General features: G+C 35.0%; 1 protein-coding gene across 1 annotated transcript in view; it reads left to right on the forward strand.

The window, feature by feature from the left end:
• The window catches only part of GNAQ (G protein subunit alpha q), a 129508-nt gene that overhangs the window by 106004 nt on the left and 5211 nt on the right, over positions 1 to 18293 (forward strand). The window contains exon 6 of the mRNA XM_085313528.1: positions 16079 to 16232. Within this exon, the coding sequence (XP_085169654.1) occupies positions 16079 to 16232 (154 nt within the window). The remainder of the gene's footprint in view (positions 1 to 16078; positions 16233 to 18293) is intronic.

The following is an 18293-nucleotide window of genomic DNA, read 5'->3' on the forward strand; positions in this document are numbered from 1 at the left end:
TTCACATGTTATGAACTGAATGGAATGTGTGAACTGAACATTTCCTTTCTGTCTTGGGCTCTCCTACCACTCTGAAATGATGCCTAAAGTTGTGATAACTATTTCATGACTTTTTTTTCCAACTCTCATGGAAAAGATCTTACTTGTGAAGCTGTTTTGATTTTTCTGGTTTTCACTTTCAAAACTTTTTGTGGGTGCAAAAGCTCTAAAGACAGTTCTTCCACCTCACTGCTAAACTGCTGTTTATGTTTCTCATTAACATCAGTGAAAAAGCTTTTAAACCATTTTGTCTTTTGGTTTGAAATATGTTCATAACTTTAATTCAAGCCAGTTTTTGTTTTCAAGTCATACATAAAGACCTTGGTGGCACATTCCAGCAGCCTTAGGCCTGTGTTCCTCTACCTCTGGGCTGGATTCAGCCTATCATGGAGCTAAGCACCCATCTGGACAGCTTATTTCTGACTTTCAGTAAGCTGTACCCTGTCTGTCCAGATTTTATTGGTAGAGCAAAACAATATTCCTCTCCTGTTCTGACCCTTGTATTACTAAGCATCACAGTCCCAGAAAGCTCAAAACAATATATTTCTATATTCCACATAAAACAGAGTGTATTTTATCTTAATAGTGATGTGACAGAGGTATGGAAAGGTTTTAAATATGTTAGTTCACACCTAATATAGAAATTTGCAAGAAATTCTTTCTTTCTTCCCACCTCAGGCATGGGGTATTTTTTTTACACTAAAAAAATCATCTTTTAAATTGTATAACAGCATTAAAATTACAGCACCAAAGTGATAGAGTATGGGTAAATGTCCTAGTTTCTTCCTATGGATAACAGCAGTGTTATACTACGATAGAATCTAATCCTCCTTTGATCTGTGTGCCTCTTACTCAAATTARGAGGTCTGACTCAACAACTTGCAGTGTTTTGCTGCTCCCTTTGCAGTGATTTCATGACCCGATTAAATAGTATGATTTTTGTAAGATGGCCTACTTTCTTTTTCTAATTAGTCCACTGCATGATATTGCCTGAAGTATTTTTCCTAGTTTTATGTGCTTATGAAGAAAACTATACTTAATGATCTATGTGATTCATTTTAGTTCATACATTGTTTCATTAATCTCATTTTCACATATGAACATAAATATGTACTTTTTGCTAGTTAGTGCATCCATCATTTATGTACGTGACTCTATATCATTGTGAGACTGCTTCAGAGCTCGAAAGACTGATTTGTATTTTCGAAGTGTAGTGCATGGCAGACTTTCTGCTGTAAATCTGTTTCTTCCCTTGCCTAGTTTATTAAAGAGAAATATATTTGGATTATAAATCAGGTGASGATATAGTGAGTTGAGAGGTTTCATTCAGATCTCTCAAGGGCTTTTACTAACTGAGTATGGGGGGGTAAGTTGGGCACCATTTCTGACTTCATCTTCTTGGAGATGTTAAAAAGTCTTCAAAGTTTTGGAGAATGTATCATAACTGCTCTGTAAATAGATGTCATGCATAGAGAATGAGGCGAGTGTTCAGGCTGCCTGTCTTAGAAAATCCAGTGTAGACTGACATTTAAATGATACATTCATGAAACTATACCTCAGTGACAAAGATCTGTAATTAAAGAATTGGAGGTTTCCAACGTGAAAAAAGGCATCCATGGCTGCCAAACTCTTGTTATAATTATGATTCTTCTAACAATCAGCACTAAAATACAACATGACTCTCCCAACTATGTTTCTAGCTTGTACATTGCTGAGGATCTGATTTTTGTGCATTAAGAGAAATATTGTTGATAATAATACATTTTAAAATCTCTTTCAAAAGTTTCAGCTTGTGTACAGATTTGAAATGCCTTTCTCTCCTCAAATGCAAATAAAAGGAGGGATATTTAGCTGTTCCAGATTCTGTCCTTAATAAAGCATAGTTTATCTAGATTCATACATGGAGATCTGGGCAACATTTCATCCAGAGGACGTAATATAGTAATTAAATTATTGGTTCTGTAAATTAAGTAATCTCTCAGTCTGATATGACATGATGAAGGGAAACATATTGTAAGTTAAATTAAGTGTGTTTGACCTTTTCCCTTTTTCAGAGAAGTCTGATAGGATTAGTGGTGAGAGGAAAAATGAAGTGGTCAGCTCTCTGATAAATTAGTTTATGGTGTATTATGTTCTACAGGTCGGATTTTTGTTGAGTTATACCCACAGGTCTGGAGAAGCCTGGAATTTTATCACAGTGGAATTTAGAACTTTTCAATTTTTTAAAATCAACATCTTTTTTAAAATAAATGACTTTTCCTAGAAAAAGTATGTTAGTCCATAATCCTGGACTGGCTGCATTCGAACATGGATCACAGACAGCTTTTCCAAACAGATAAATCTCATGATGTCAGGTCAATAAGTACAGAAAAGAGTTCCAGATTTCCAGAAGAGAATTTCACTTGCAATTATGGGAGGATTTGAGCCAGGATAGTATAGTTTAAAAATCTGGGCTTCTAGAGATTTTCATAACCTATACGGAACATGTTAAGTAACTAATATTACTAGGAATAACAAAACAAAGTACAGTATTTATTGATGTTTGGATGTATTTTTCTTCCATGTTAACATGCTAACAGTTTGAATTATATGATGTCCTACAAGTTGCACAGATTTGTGATGGTCTGTAAAAGCATGAGCTTCTTACACTGAGGGCGCTTTCTTTTTCTGTATTCCCAGAGGAAAATGTATTTTGGGTTTTTTTATGTATATATTTATATAAAATTATAAAAGTTAAAGATAAATTACAAAAAAAACTAACTTATAAAAACTGATCTATAATACAATGATATGTATATATATTTAGTAATATATAGTATCTATAATATATAAATAATATATGTATCATGTATATATTTATATGTGATATTTTATATCAAATTTCCATCTCTGTGTCTTAGGAAAACAACATTTTCTCCATTATTTTACTTGTTAAACACTATATTTTCATTGATAAATGGAACCGCATATAAAAGAATCATTGAAATATCTCTCTCTTACTACAGATAGCTTAAAATATTAACATGAATATAATCTTAAAGTCCTATATTTCACAAGAAGTTTACTTGCTGTTTTGTTTCACTGATCTTGAGTAACGAAGCAAATAGAACCAATCATCTTTACTTTTGAGGTCCAATTCATTTATATAGCGTAACCAGACAGTTAATTTCTAACCATCTTAAGAGAGTTGCTTACATTATTGGTTCTTATTAATTACAAAAGGAAAAAGTTATTTTCAAATAAAGACTGCTTTTTTAAGCTTACATTTGAGTTATAAAGCTCATACTACATCTTAATAGATTATTCCACTTAGCTGCAGCTAAAATTTGTGTTTTAAAATAATAGTATGTAATTTAATTTCACTTAAACCAGTATTTCCTTTTCTTTAGTAATTAAAATTGTCACCTAATWTGCATTAAAGATTTAGAAAGTACTACCTAATTCATGTTTTTACAGGTTTGATCTTAGATTATAGTTCTTGTTGAAATGTATTGCAATATATGAAGCAAGCTGGAATGGCTTGAGGCTTTGAATTTTTAAAATAACAGCAAAATTGATTACTTAGCTCAAGAAGTTCTAGACCCATGCCTTCAAGCTATGGCTAATCTCTCCTTTACTTCTTTTGTGTCTAGTTTCCTTCTCTCACACATGTGAAACCATTATCTAAGCTCTTGTCATCTTTTCTGCTCAATATATATCCACAAAAATGCTGCCATAAAAGCTTTTTGCTTTTACCATGTATGCATCTTTCCATTGACTTTTGTTTCCTTACCATTAGGAACCAAATTACTTGTTGACTTTTAAGGACCTTTGTCATCTRACCTGATAGGATAACCAAATTGATTTTTTTTTTCTGCAAGACTTGGATCAATCATTTGTAAAATATTCCAAGAAACACTTTTGCATTCATTTATTACCTTCCTGCTCCTTGCAAGCAGAGGGAGTTCCCCAGAAACTTTCCAGATCTTCTTCATCCTTACTGTGTAGTCTTTCTGCTGAATTCCCTGGCGTGGTGAAGCAGCCAGAGTCCTGTGATGGTGACTTTTTCTTGCACTGTTCCCGATTTTGTTGCTATAACTTGATGTTCTCGCTTTCTTCTTTCAGTATCCTTGTTGTCTTCTAGCTTTTTCCTTAGATGATAAACTTTTAAAGCAGTGACTGTTACTTAGAAATGTGTTCCAAGTGCAACTGTCGTTCTCTATTGAGTACTACTACGTTTCTGAAATGTAGAAGAGTGGCTTTATTTAGCAATAGCTGAACAATAACCATAGATGAATTCTAGCAGTAGAAAATTACAACTTTTTTAGGGTGGATATGATCAGAACATGTAAGTCTGGAAGTGACTGAAGCAATATTTCTAAAAACCACTGCACAGACCTTGCAGGAACACAAGTGAGTACTCAGAGAAGTGGAAGAAGAAAGATGAAAGGAGGAAGGGCCATATGACTGGGGGAGTCCCTTTCAGAAACCAGGTAGAGCTTAAATAACCTGGGAAAAGCTGTTTTTAAAAATTCTCTGTCCAAAACATTGCTACCAGGGATTTATTAAAACTCTCTAATGACTTATCTGTAAATASAGTGGGCCTCAGTAAAACTATATTTCATATATCAGTTTTCATATATCACTAGGGCTGAAAGATGATGACCACAGATGAGTGAGTGAAGTAGAGCAGGTTGCCTCAGAGAAGTTGTAGGATTTCCATCCTAGGTCAAAGCTTGACTGATTCAGTGACAAAAGAGGTCTTGCTGGGAGCAAGGAATTGGATAGGTGACCTCCAGAGGTCCTTTCCAAAATAAATTCTTCGGTGATTCTAGACAGAAAAATCTTAGTTTTGTTTGACCAGTGAAAAGGAAGTTTTTGTTCTTTCTTTAGAGTGGATGGATTGTGCCTTTGTGGTCATGATAAAAGGTTTTACCATAGTTGCTTTAAAATCCTGAAGAATTCCACTGTACTGGATGGTGGCATGTTTAATGTAATATTGCTACCTTCACAGTATTAATTTACAATGAAGAACCATTTTGCTATTCTATCATAAATAGCACTCATAATTGCAGAACAGGATATTTAGAAAATTAGGGCTTCTCTACTTCAGCAGTCACTACAGATTGAAACTGAATTTACAGGAGGTTTTCTTTAATACTTTAATAAAAACACTCTGCAAGGACATGATTTTTTTATTGATGGGAAATTTTATTATCATTAGTTTGCTCTAGGTAGAGTAGACTGATGTTGCTTTGATTGTTTAAAATATTCATATTAAAGTCAATATAGTAAGTTGCATGAAAACCTAAAAAGCCGCATARGTATTTTTAGTGTGTATTCATTTGTGTTTGTAGACTGGTAAGCAGATGCAGGCTTACCAGCTCATGTTTTGAATCTGGACAGAGTACATCTGTAAAATAGATAAGTATCCAGGCCTAGATGGAACTTCTGTAATATTCATCAGTGTGCTCTATTAACGTATGACAAATTGGTACAATGTTCCAGTCGCACTTTCTTTTGATGTAGGCCAAAAATATGAAATAGCATGAGGCCACTTTTAAGTTTTCAGAGTACTTCATTCTTCATGGAGGCGATTATCTGAAGAACGTATTTCATTTTTACATCAGAACTATCTTGTTCTTAACATCTGGGCATGTTTCCACTTCTCTTCCAGCACTTTGTGTTCCTTATTCACAGGCTAGTCCTACATGGCTTAYGATGAGGGCCAAAAGAAAACAATGTTGAGATCAGAGCACTTCTCTTTTTTTCTGCATTGTGCAAAAACATGTAATAATCCTTTGGTAGTCTGTTGTTTTCATCAGTGTTCAGCAGCCCAGAACAATTGAGGATAGGGCAGAGAGGTAATATGAGCTCCTAGATAGAATTAAAATCCTCAAACAGTCTTCATTATTATTTAACAATATTATATCCATGGGAAATAAAATCTCTGGAATTCACTGTTTGTTTGGAAACTAAAGAAAAATAGCACATTTATCTTTTGTGCCAAAACCATTTGCTGTATATATTATATCTCATTATACATGTTCACACACCTGCATTTGTATTTTCTGTTTGGTGTGTGCATGAAAAAATATTTTGAATGTAAACTGTCAGTATTAAGAAGTATTTGCATAAGAGCCCGGGCCTGTTCCTCTATATTAAAATGGGTGGTTCGTAATAGAAGTGGGTGGTTGAACGAGCTTGGACCATTTGCAGATGCTGTTAGAAATGTTCCTTGTAAATGTTACTATTGGCAGTGACTGCTGGAGAAGAAGCTACTATTTTACTTTTTCAGTAACCAGAAATTGACCAGAAAATAGCCTTTTTCAGTGATAATTTTATTTTAAAGGATTTTTGCCTGTTTTTCTCCAAAAAGTGGGTATTTATGAAAAATTTGTTTTTCCAGCATACATGATATTTCACCAAAAATAATTTAACAATCATTTTTATTTTAAGTAAACTTTGACAACAATATTTGGACTATATTTTTGGATGATATTTTTGTGATTTGATGGTTGTTGAAAAACAATGATTTCAGTGGATTTCAGTGTCATTTCATCTGTCTTTGTCTCCCTGGATGGGTACATAAAACTGCAATATATTTTCAAATTAAGTATTGCAACTTTAAAGTGTTGAAGAGGTTAGAGCTCTTCTCCAAAGTATAAAAGAGAGTTCTTGGCTGCAGAGATGTCTTTTGAGTTTTCTACCAGCAGTTCTTTTTATCACACTAGTCTGGAGAAAGATTCAAGATAAGTAAAGAGAATGAAGAAATCTTTCTTGAGTTCAGTATATGTTTGAAGTAGTCTCTTACTGCATCTGAGTTACTCATCCCARTATTTATGTGACCATTGCTCACTCAAATGGCTAGTTATAGAAAATGTAAAGGTCTTCTAGTTTTGATAATGGATTTCTTTTTAAATAGTGGAGGTGTCTTCATTTACCTACCACTTTCATGATTTCCTCTTTTATTTTCAAATTTAACTTTATATCCAGCAGCCCTGTTATATTTCTAGCCAAAATACAGGGTCTTCCTGTGCCCCCAGACAGTGCTGCTACTTAAGTAGTTGCTAGAAGCCTTATTTAGAAAGTGGAGGGACTAATAATGAATGTACATTTTCCAACACAAAAGGGCTCAAATGCACAAATTTTGTTAACTTAAAATAATCCCAGGCTGTGATACTAAATAACTTCTGAAGTATTAATCTCTACTCCGTGATCTTTGAGGACTTTTTTGAAGCTCTCTTTTGTCAGTTCCTCTTCATTGGCAGGTGTCATCTCTATTTGAATGCCTTTTTACTCTGTTAATCAAATATATTTGTCTGTTATCAGCATAAGCATAGATACATATACAATGCCAGTTTGTTACTAAAAAAATACATCTCTCAACCTCTCTGCATTCTCTCTCCACATTTCAATGAAATTCAGTCTCTCGAAATCCTTGAAATTAGTTTTGTTAACATAAGTTATTTAAATTACTAATAATTTATGAGAAAAAAATAATGCTGTATTTTGAGGTTTTGCGTGTTACTTACAGTGTGCACACTAGGTGCCACTCTAGACAATCATAAAGACATCTAGTTGTGTGGAATGTTCCACTACTAATTCTATATTGTTTCAGATTTATACTGTACTCAATCTCTTATCTTGAAACATTGGGAAATACTTCTTTTTCCCTTCATTGGGTACCATTAGATATTGCTTTGAAGTGCTTCTTTTAGTCCTTTTTAGGTATTTCTCAGGATTTGACTTGTTAGAGCTAAAGAACAGTAAGTTACACCAATTCTGTTATTTCTGTAATTGCAGAGGTAATGCAGATTTTTCCAGAGCAAGAAAAAGCAGAGAGATTTTTACCATATATGTCCAAATAGAAATCAGTCATCTTAAYATGAGACTGAAAATACAGGATTAAAAAAATATGTGGAAGGAAGTAAACTCTTTTCTTGTCTTTTAAAAAATGAGACAGAGTAAGAGTTTAGATTTGGCTAAAGATGCGAGAAAACAGTTTGTTGGACTGATTATATTGGTGCTAATGTTTAACTGTTATACAAATATTTATCAGTATGAAATGTTTTATTTAGTAAAAGGTACATGGTAGAATGAAATTTCACCTTATTTGTGCCAATATGTTTCATGAAACATGTTTCTAGTCATAAAACTGGATACTCTCATCATTTGTGAATAAGTAGAGCCTTTTTCTTAATGTTTGATATAAGATATGTTTGATWCATACTGGAATAAGATTGTCCAAGATTATATGATTTGCTTATAGCTAACAAATTTCAGTTCACGCATAGAGTCTGCCCACTCCATTTTGTTTTGACTGTGTTACATGGTGGAATAGTTGAATTGGAGTGGTGGCTGCCTCAGGTCGTGCTGAGCAGGGTGTAAGAAGCTTGCGCCAGCATTGGCAGCGAGAGAAGTGGAGTCCCAGAAATGGTACCATGCCTGCATGCGCACAGGACTGCCTGCAGACATAAGCAGAGCAGGGAAGCTGCCTAAGCCAGCGAGTCTTGGGGGATGGCAGAACAATTGGTTCTGCTGCTGATTTTCCTTAAGGCAGGCACCTGGAAAGCYAGGGAGATCACAGCAAGTTGCAGCTGCCAGGCACTGAGAAGCCTTTAGCCAGCTTCAACACGTTAGTTATTCACAAGTTTCTTTCTGCAGCATTTTCCATTGCCACTGAGACTAGATCTTGCCTTAGGCTGTAGATGAGGTAGGACTCACTGGTAAAATCAGACCTAGTGCTTGAACTAGCTGTTAAATACTGCTCCCCACTGCTCCTGCCCTCTTTTCAAACAGCCACACTGTCTTGTTTGGCTTGGCAAGGCTACCCTCACATTGCTTCTTACATGTATACATTCTCACATTGGGTCAGATCGCTAATGCTGGCCTTGCCTCATATTCCTTCCCATCTCTATTTCTAGAACTGGTTCGTAACTCTTTACCTGTATAAAACTGAGAAAGCCTAGTTTAATTAATGTATTAGTGGCCTCATATTTCCCTTAGTTTACAAAATTAAGGATTTAAACTTTAAGTCAAAGAATCTGTATTTTTCAAAGTTGCAAAAGAAACATACCTAATGGCTGTGAATACAAACTTTAGTATTGCTTGCTTAGTAGAGATTTAAGTGATTGAACCATGCATGAATTATAGGGCATAATGTGCCAAGAACAGCTGGTTTGAATTTAGTTTGAATTCCTTTTCTAATACAAGTTTTCATAAAAAACAGTTCCAGAGTTCCTTCTGTGATTCATAAGCTTTTCTTATGAAATATTTTACAGCTCTTTTTGTAACCTCCTGTCCAATGCTGAAAATGGTAGAAATGATTTGCACTTACACTAGGGACTTCTTTGCATTGTTCAAGTAGGAACTTGTAAAGTATAAGCATATTTTCTACTCTTTCACTGATATAAATTGATTTTTATCTAAGTGAGAACTGAACTCATCGTGTATACTCATACAGACTGTGACAGTCTCCTCCAGTTTTTCTTCTAACATAAGAGAGTTTTGGTTTATGAATAATTGAGACTCTCAAAAACATTTCCCGATCTTTTGAACTTTGCTAGCTAATGTTGAGCTGGTTCATGATGGCAGCTTTTTAACACTGGGGAGACTTAAAATACTGAGAATAGTATAGAGAGTAGTTTAGAGAATATGGTGTTGCATTCAGACAGAATATAGTAATTTGGTATGTCAGACMTACCTAGCAGACCTGTGAGCAAAGACAATACCTCACATATCTTCCAAAATAAAAAAGGAATGTCACTTTCAATTGCTCCCTTTCCAAAAACARAACACACAATTTTCTGTAGCAGAAGTGGACTGCATTTCAGAAGATTCATAAAATCTTGTAAAATAAAGCTGTTAACTGCAAAAGAATACTGTAGCATAAAACTGTTCTGTAGCTAAGAAGGAGTATGCCCTGTTAATGAGAAGCATATTTCAGAAAGTGAATAATTCAAAAATTTTGTGTTGTCAAATATTCTTTATTAAACTGTTTAAAAATACTATGGTAGTTAAGTTGCATATATATTTAATGAAGGAAAATGTTAAATGTGCAGTTATACAAGCTATCATTAGCAATGGAAAATAAGCTCAGGAGAAATTTTAAATAATAGCACAATCATTGGAGAAATGGCATCTTGAAAAAAAATCAGTTTTATCTATCATGACATCCATAAAAGCTGCTCTGCTTCTAGACATTGAATAATAGAGGGATGAAAAACTTGAGCAGGGCAAATAAGAGATTGATTAGTCAAAAAAAAGAAAGAAAGAAAAAAAAAAGAATTATTGCTATTTTTGGAGTAGTCCTTGAATCTCTTTGAAAGGAAATAATGAAGCCAGCTTAGAACTTCTACTCCACTCAAGGTGAATCTCAGGACTTATATTACTTTACCTGCTCAAGCAGATACAATCTACTAAAGAAAAATCTCCAGGCTATCTTTACATCTTTCAATTACTGTTAAACATCTATACAGAATAGATGTTAGATATAGATATATATCTATATATYTATAGATAGATAGATAGATATAGAGATATAGATTCTCTATAGAGAATGCATCTGAGTGACCAACCATTAAAATCTCTTTTCACCATTGTTAGCACAGCACTTTTCCATTCACCTCTAGATGAATGGAAAGGATAATTGGAAAGGATTTAAGAATGCAGCTTGACTGTTGGGACACATATGAAAGGCAGGAAAGTTCAGAACTGCTGACCCTACGCTGCTCAAGGGCTAAGAGTATGTGGCCTGCGAAGAGAGGGTGAGGGRCCTGCAAATTGAGTAGCAGTTGTAAATATGCCATGGAGACAAGTTCTTTTAGGTAAACAACACAACAAAGATCAGAGGCCACAAACTGTGGCTTGAGAGGTTCAAGCTGAACATCAGGAAGTGGGTTCCCCTTGGAGGTTAATTTAGCCCTGGGAGGAAACCGAGAGAGGTGAGGAAATCTCCACCCTTACAAGCTGTCTAGGCTTGTCTAGACAAAGCCATGACTGACATCATCCTGCATGGCCAATAATGGAAATACTGAAAATAAACCATAGATTACTGTCTCTAATTTTATAATGAATAAATTCTGGTGAAATAGAAGGAAAATTATTCTCCAAAGTGTCACGGGTCCTTAGTACAAAGAGTATAGAAAGTTTCCTCTTGTGAAGAGCTAGGTGGAGAGAGAAGAGCGTATGGTGATGTTTTCCTACCCCATTTCTAATAGAGTAGCTTGCAGAAAGACCAATGCCTGATGGTAAGCAAAAGTCATTTTGTCAAAGTACATGCGTATTTATAATTAGAATTGTGCTTAAGTACTTTTCTGAATCCAAATTCTTTACATATTAATAACAGTTTGTAAGAAATTAATTCTTCTGCTAATATTTATCTTTGGGGCTTAACTTGGATATTTATCAGCTACCTTCAAATAAATTTACTGCAGTTGCCCTTCATTATGAATTTGTTTAGTGATAAGTTTAACAAAAAGTGTATTTAACTCAAAAATTCAAATGGCAATATTTTCTTAGATAGTCCATCACTTTCCATTAGTATTTAAGGTATAACATTTCATTTCCATGCTGATTTTGTTGTGGATTCACTTTTTGTTAAACTTTGTCTCTCCTCTGTCAAACACAAACTACAAAAAGAAGTTTTATTCCAGTATGTGGGCCTTTCCATAGAAGTCAGAGATCAACAGTATTTCATAATGATACATTTTAATGTCAAGTTTTCAGTGGTAACTTCTGGGACAGTTTTTAAAAACTGTTGAGAATTTAGCACATATTTGAYGAGCTCCTTGTCTACTTTCTTCATAAGGACAAGGAAGGAGAAAAAGCCAGTGAGAGCTCGCTTAATTCAGGCAATTGATAAACATTTTATTCACCTCCTTAAGGGGCTCAGTTTTGGAAAAACCCACTCACCTGAAGATGGAGATTTCAGAAAGGAATGAAAGATTTAGGCCCTATATAGGTTTTATTAAACTAAACACCAGGAGAAGATACAAGTATGGTCAATATACAGGGAATATTTATCTTCTCTTTAAAGTATGATAGGAACTTTATTTCTTACACTTTAAAACTGTAAGTGTAACTTGTGGCAGCAAAAAAGCAGGCAACAAAAATGGTTTAAAATGTGGGTTTTTTAAAAGAAAGAACGGACTTGTGAAGTTCAGGTGTGTATTTGCCAGGTTTTTCCCCCTCCTCTGACTCAGCACAAGTCTTCCGAAAGTTTTCAACTATGATATTATTGTTAGACCTATGTGTTACAAAAAACACATAGGTCTAACAATAGACCTGTAAAAGAAAAGAAGGAACAGAGATAACATTCCATTTCAGATTTCTTTGGTCAAAACTATGGTGCCACCATAGCATATCACTGCAATAACAGCCCAGTAATCTATGATACTGTCATATATACCTAGCACTTTTCTTTCAGAGGGTTCCCACATAAAATACACAAACACAAAAACAAGAATGATATGTAGGAGGAGGCAGTATCTTTTATTAGACCGGCTGATACAATTGGAGAAAACATGCAGTGAACTCAAAGGGAATATGAACTTTTTAAAATTACTATCTTTACAAAGCTTTGCAAGACACAAATATCTTTGCAAGACACAAATATATGAATGATACGATACCTGCATTGAATCCTTGGAAGTGACTGCACTGTCCTCTTGGCATTCTTGTTCTATTATCTTGCTGCAAATGTCTTTGGAGAGGGCAGAGTTATCTGCAGATCATTGCAATGCAGCCAGTATTAAGAGAAGATAACTGGTGACATCTGAAGTCTTCCCTCTGTTTTAAGTGCAGACAGCAGCATTATGTGGCCTTTTCTTTAAGAAGAATTAAGGAAATTCTTTGGCCTCTCAATTATGGATTGTGAGAGTGACCAAAGGAGAGTGACCTTTTTCTTACCTGGTTTGGACAGCTTATCACCAATTGCTTTAGAAAGTGTTTCTCCAGTCTTCCTGATGTCTTAGTCACAACTGCTTCCTTCATTTTGCAGTATAAGATGCTACAGGCTTTGTTGTAGTATTGTACACCCTGAAATAATCCCTGTGCTGAGGTAGTTACATTTCCTCAGACCTACCAGTTAGTCTGCAAGACTTTTGACTCCCTTCCCAATAGCCTCAGCTGGTACCACTGTATAGAGCAAGATCCTCTGAACCTTGGGAAACAATTCTCCTTCACAGGATTCTGGCAGTGTACTGTGCTTTTTATCATTTCTCCCAACCCTCTGGGTTTATGTCARTTTTGTTCATGACTGGATGATTGAACACAAAATTTGCAAGGATGGATGTCCACTGCTGTTGCCACTTTAAAGYCTGTTCTCCCAGAATTCAGGGATGGATTCAGACTTAGCCTGGCTGTTTCTGGAAGTACAATTAACTGGATGACTTTTGAAGGCAAGTGACTTCTCTATGAAGTGCAACTTAKGACTAAACTAGTGAACATAATGAAGCCAGGGTAATCCAATAGTATTTTATTGACTTCAGTCAGTTACTGAAATCCTGAACTATGTATTTTTCTATAGCAATCTAGCCTTTCTTTCAGTTCTGTTGGGCTAYACATTAACCATTTCTTTAAATCATTTCTCAAGGCAATAATTATTTCCTATAATATGATACTRATTTTTCAGAAGAACATCTTCTATACCACCTTTTCAATAGCAAGTCTTTCTAGGGATCTCAGGCTGGTCTTGACTTAATTGAACTTTCTGTAAAGTCATGGAAACCTGCTTCATCTCTGTCTATTTGTCATTGGTAGATACCTCATCCRGGAGAGACTTAGAGCGGATGCCTGAAGTTAGGTCCAAAAGGCCTTTAGAGAAATTTGTAAACCTGTAATAGGAAAACAGTGATTATGTGGTATAGCCTGGAGTTCMTATTATGTGGAATTTGTAACTGGTGTATAATGCAATATATACTCTTTTTACATTGAAGACATACAATATTTTATTTTTTATAGTATGTGTCTTCTGGTATTTTTGTGATTTATAGCAGTTACAGAAGTAATGTTGTAGTTGATAAGATGCTAAAAAAATTTTTATGCACAATAGCAACATGAATTTAGTTAGCATGTCTTTTCTGCTTCATCTTGTTTGGCATGTTTCAAACAGAAAATTAATTTTGTGTGTCTAATAACCATCTTTGAAAACTGTTTTTCTGGAGCTTTCCAGGAGCATGGATCACATATTTAATGAAACTGATATACTATTTTGTCTGTGCAATTCTGTGTTATGAATGTGAAAGAAGTATCAGCATTATATGTTGATATATTTATATGATCGTATATATATGATTATATATATGTTGCAACACTTTAAGAGTTTTTGCAGAAAGCAGGTAACCTTTATAAAACTAAGTTCTATCTTTGTTTTCTCCGCACTCTTCTTATTTAAAAGTTTTCGATAGCTCATAAATTTGCTGTAAAAGAACACACTGCTAATCCACTGCTGATGCTCTTTTACTTTCTATGAATGTCAGATTAGAAGATATTAATGAGTTTAAGTAGAGACTTAGAATTGAAACAGTGACTTGCAAGTTTACATTACCTTTCCCTATCTTTTCTGTCAAACTATCAAAATGAAATTATTGCTATGTACGTTCTATTGCTGTGGCTATATAGCCTTTGTATAGGGTCTTGTCCAGACAAGACGTCTGTACAGAGCATTGAGAGGAAACATGGCTGATTATGCTTTAATGATTGATCAAAAGACTTAGGTTTTATACTCAGCTCTTCTGATAGTTTGATTTTTATATTTTGTAATTGAACTCCTTGCGCCATTGAAATCAAAGTGAATCATAAGAACTAATTGCAAGAAAGCAAGGGTTTTACTCCTCTACCTTAGTTTCTCCCTCCGTAAGTTTGGCTATTTATTCTCAACCACCACTCCAACAGGCTGTAAAGTTTGATAAATTGTTGAAGATCTCATGACACAATATGGCTAAACCATCAACAACTTCAAAGTTGAATTTATCGGTTTCTTTTAGAGTTCTTATTCTCCGTGCTTATGCAGGTCACTTTAAAATGCAAATTAATGCAAGTCAGAATAGATCTACTGCAAAAGTGTCTGAATTTTCTGACAGACTGTTGCATGGCTTAGCAACAGCAGAATCTGCAGAATTCACCTCCTTACTGTTGTTCTCTGGAGCCCTCCTGTGTGATGAAACTGTTGTTTTCAGGAGGCAGCTTCTAAAACCTTTTGTAGGTAGTTACCAGGCCTAGCTTAGATTTTTCCTAATAAAGAAATAAGTAGACTTAATTCCTGGTGCTGAGATCAGCATGGTCTGTTTGTTTACTGACTGCATCATGTCAACCTAACAGTTCATCAGAATTACATAGAAGCACAATGTAATTTTGCAGTATCAGAAAGCCCTTACAAACGTAGTGGTAGATAGGCTTCATATCTGTTTCAGCTATAACACAAAGTACTTTTCAGGAGCAGTTAATCAATTGAAGTAAAGGCTGGCATGAGACTATTAGAAACAAATTTACCATTTCTGAGGGGTATTTTTCATAAGCCTTTCGCATGTGGGAAATAGTCCCAAGTTATCAATGGGTAAATGCCAAATCTATCTGTAACTGTTTTGAAGCTGATCTCTTTATAAGAGTTAAGTTATTTGCTGGTAAAGTTTAGGAAAGACATATAAACCAAATCAGGTTCTTAAAACTTGACTTGGGTGTTACATCTTGTTGTGGTACATTTGTCCCTGCCTTGAACTGCTTGCATTTCAATACCCACAAGTTTGTTAGCTGGTCATAACTGTGCATAGTCAGATTTTACAACAGTACCTGTTACAGTTTTCATGTTCATTTGCAAAAGAAAAACTGCCTGCATATTTAATTAATAGCCTATTTGTGAATTGTAATTGAGTCGGTTAAACATTATGCTTCAGTAAGAAGGTTCAAAAGATGAGATGATTCTGTTTATCAAATATAGTGGAATTGTATAGATTGAATTCAAAATTTCTTTTAAATTTGTTTTCATAATAATTTTCCTAATTGTCACCATGTAAATTCTTCTCTCTCTCTCTCTTTTTTTTTTTTTTTTTTATTCTAGAATCGAATGGAAGAAAGCAAAGCACTCTTTAGGACAATTATCACATATCCATGGTTCCAGAATTCTTCAGTCATTCTGTTCTTAAATAAAAAGGATCTTTTAGAGGAGAAAATCATGTACTCCCATCTAGTTGATTATTTCCCAGAGTATGATGGTGAGTATATTGCCACCAGAGCTCATACTCCATTTACTCTGCTGTAATGACATAATGTAATAGCTTTGTCCAAATGGTAGACAGACAGATCTTTCAGTATATTTTCCTTAAAACAGACAAACAAAGAAAAAGTATTCCACTCATATTAGGCTTAGAGGTTCTCAGGGCAAAAATGATCACCCATTGCACAGAGTACATCGAATGATTAGTTTGTAGGTTAGTGATTTCCTGGTCTTTTTTTTTTTTTTTTGATAAATTATATGAAAAGGAAAAACTAATCAATAATAGATTTTTTTTAATAATCCAAATTTTTAAAATGTAGAAGTCTTGTAAGATTTTTTAGATTGCTAGAATTTCAGTTTGTATCGTTAGTAATTTTGAGTGGGATGGCAGTACCTTTCATGTAAAATTGTTGATCCTAGATAAATATTATCATACTGGCAGTGGACCACATTTTGTCCTTGTTCATAAGTCAGACATGATAAAGTAATTAAACCAGGAGTGATATTTTGAACTGAAGTGTAAAAGCTAAAAATAAATAAAAATTAATTTCTCCATTATACACATTGTCTTACGTATTACCTTTTCTTGATAGCTGAAGCTGGATAGCTTTGTGGCTGGATAGCTGAAGAGAACTGTTGTAAGTTCTCTATGGCATGCAGAGAAACCAGTGTAACTCCTCCCACTCTTTCCTAATACCATGTTTATTTTATGTTTCCTTAATTTTGTCACTTATGTGAGGTTTAATATGCTTGTTCCAGAAAACATTATGAGGAGCATATAGCTGTTTCTCAGGAAACAGTATTTTCAGGAAGTTCTCATGAGGTGAAATGTTAAGTATTTCAAGGTAACTGAGTGGAGGCTTTGGTAACAGACAGGGAAAAAATCTTAAATTCAAATAATAAGAGAATTGAAATACTAAATATCCCAGAATTTTTAAAAATAAAATCTCATTTGTCCCACTAGGGGGTGAATAGCAGATTTGCAAGCTGTAGAAAGGATTAAATCTCTCATTTTCAAAAAGATAGGAAAAGTTACAGCTTTTTTCCTGTTTGAGAGAAAGGAATCTGTTCACGGTGAACAGCCTGCAGGATCAGACCGTACTTTTTTATCCATCAGTGTGAGGTTAGTTTGACAGTGCTATACACAAGACAACTGGCAGGTGCATAAAAGATATTCTTGTCCTTTCAAGCCTATTTCATGTGACAGGTGTCCTACATGACATCCTGAAGGTGCGAAGATTTTACAGACCCCTCTCTATTCTCATCACTCAAATGGAGATACAGCTGTGTTAAATGCTTATCCGCAAAAAACAGACAAAATTAAACCAGTCAGCTCAGAGAAACCTTATCCTCCTGTCCTTTGCCATTGTTTTGGGGGGGGGGGGGGGGGGAAAGCTTTGGGCCAGCAGGGTGGTTGGAGTCAAGACCTGAAAGTCTTAAAGCATCTTTGGCTGTAATTCTGCCGATCTTACTAGACTGAAGGCCATAGACGAGGTTGCAGTTTGGTTGGATTTCTTAAGGTGGCAAAGTGGGTTTACACAGCCCTGTGTCCTTACCTGTGTCACTATGTGGTCCCCTCCTCTGTTCTAGTGCCCTATTTGAGGACCTCAGTGAGGCACAGATCTGGGCAACTGATCAGAGTAGATATTTTTCAGCCACAGCGCTTCTCTCTTGCCATTTCCTGTGTGGAAGCACAATGAGAAGATGGAGTAGGGATGAGAACCATTAGCTGGAGATGACAAATGGGGCTGATTAAACTAAGCAAAGCAGCTCTGCTGCACAGCATGTCATAATAGCTTTGGATGAAGGAGGAAGATGTGCACGATGGTCAGAGTATCTACTGGAGCACAATCCTTTCTAGAATCTCTAATGAAAATGAATATTCTCACCAAACAATCTAAGCCAAACTGTAGTACTTTTTACATTGAACTTGACAGTACTGTGAGATGGACCCTTTGAAGACTGCTAAATAGGGAACAATGGACATCAAACCTACTGGTCAACATACTAGGTCATAACCACTTTGCATTGTAAATCTAACATGGATTCATTACCTTTT

This window comes from Rhea americana, unplaced genomic scaffold (assembly GCF_003343005.1).
Source record: "Rhea americana isolate MKP2758 unplaced genomic scaffold, rheAme1 scaffold_11, whole genome shotgun sequence".
NCBI classification, from domain to species: Eukaryota; Metazoa; Chordata; class Aves; order Rheiformes; family Rheidae; genus Rhea; species Rhea americana.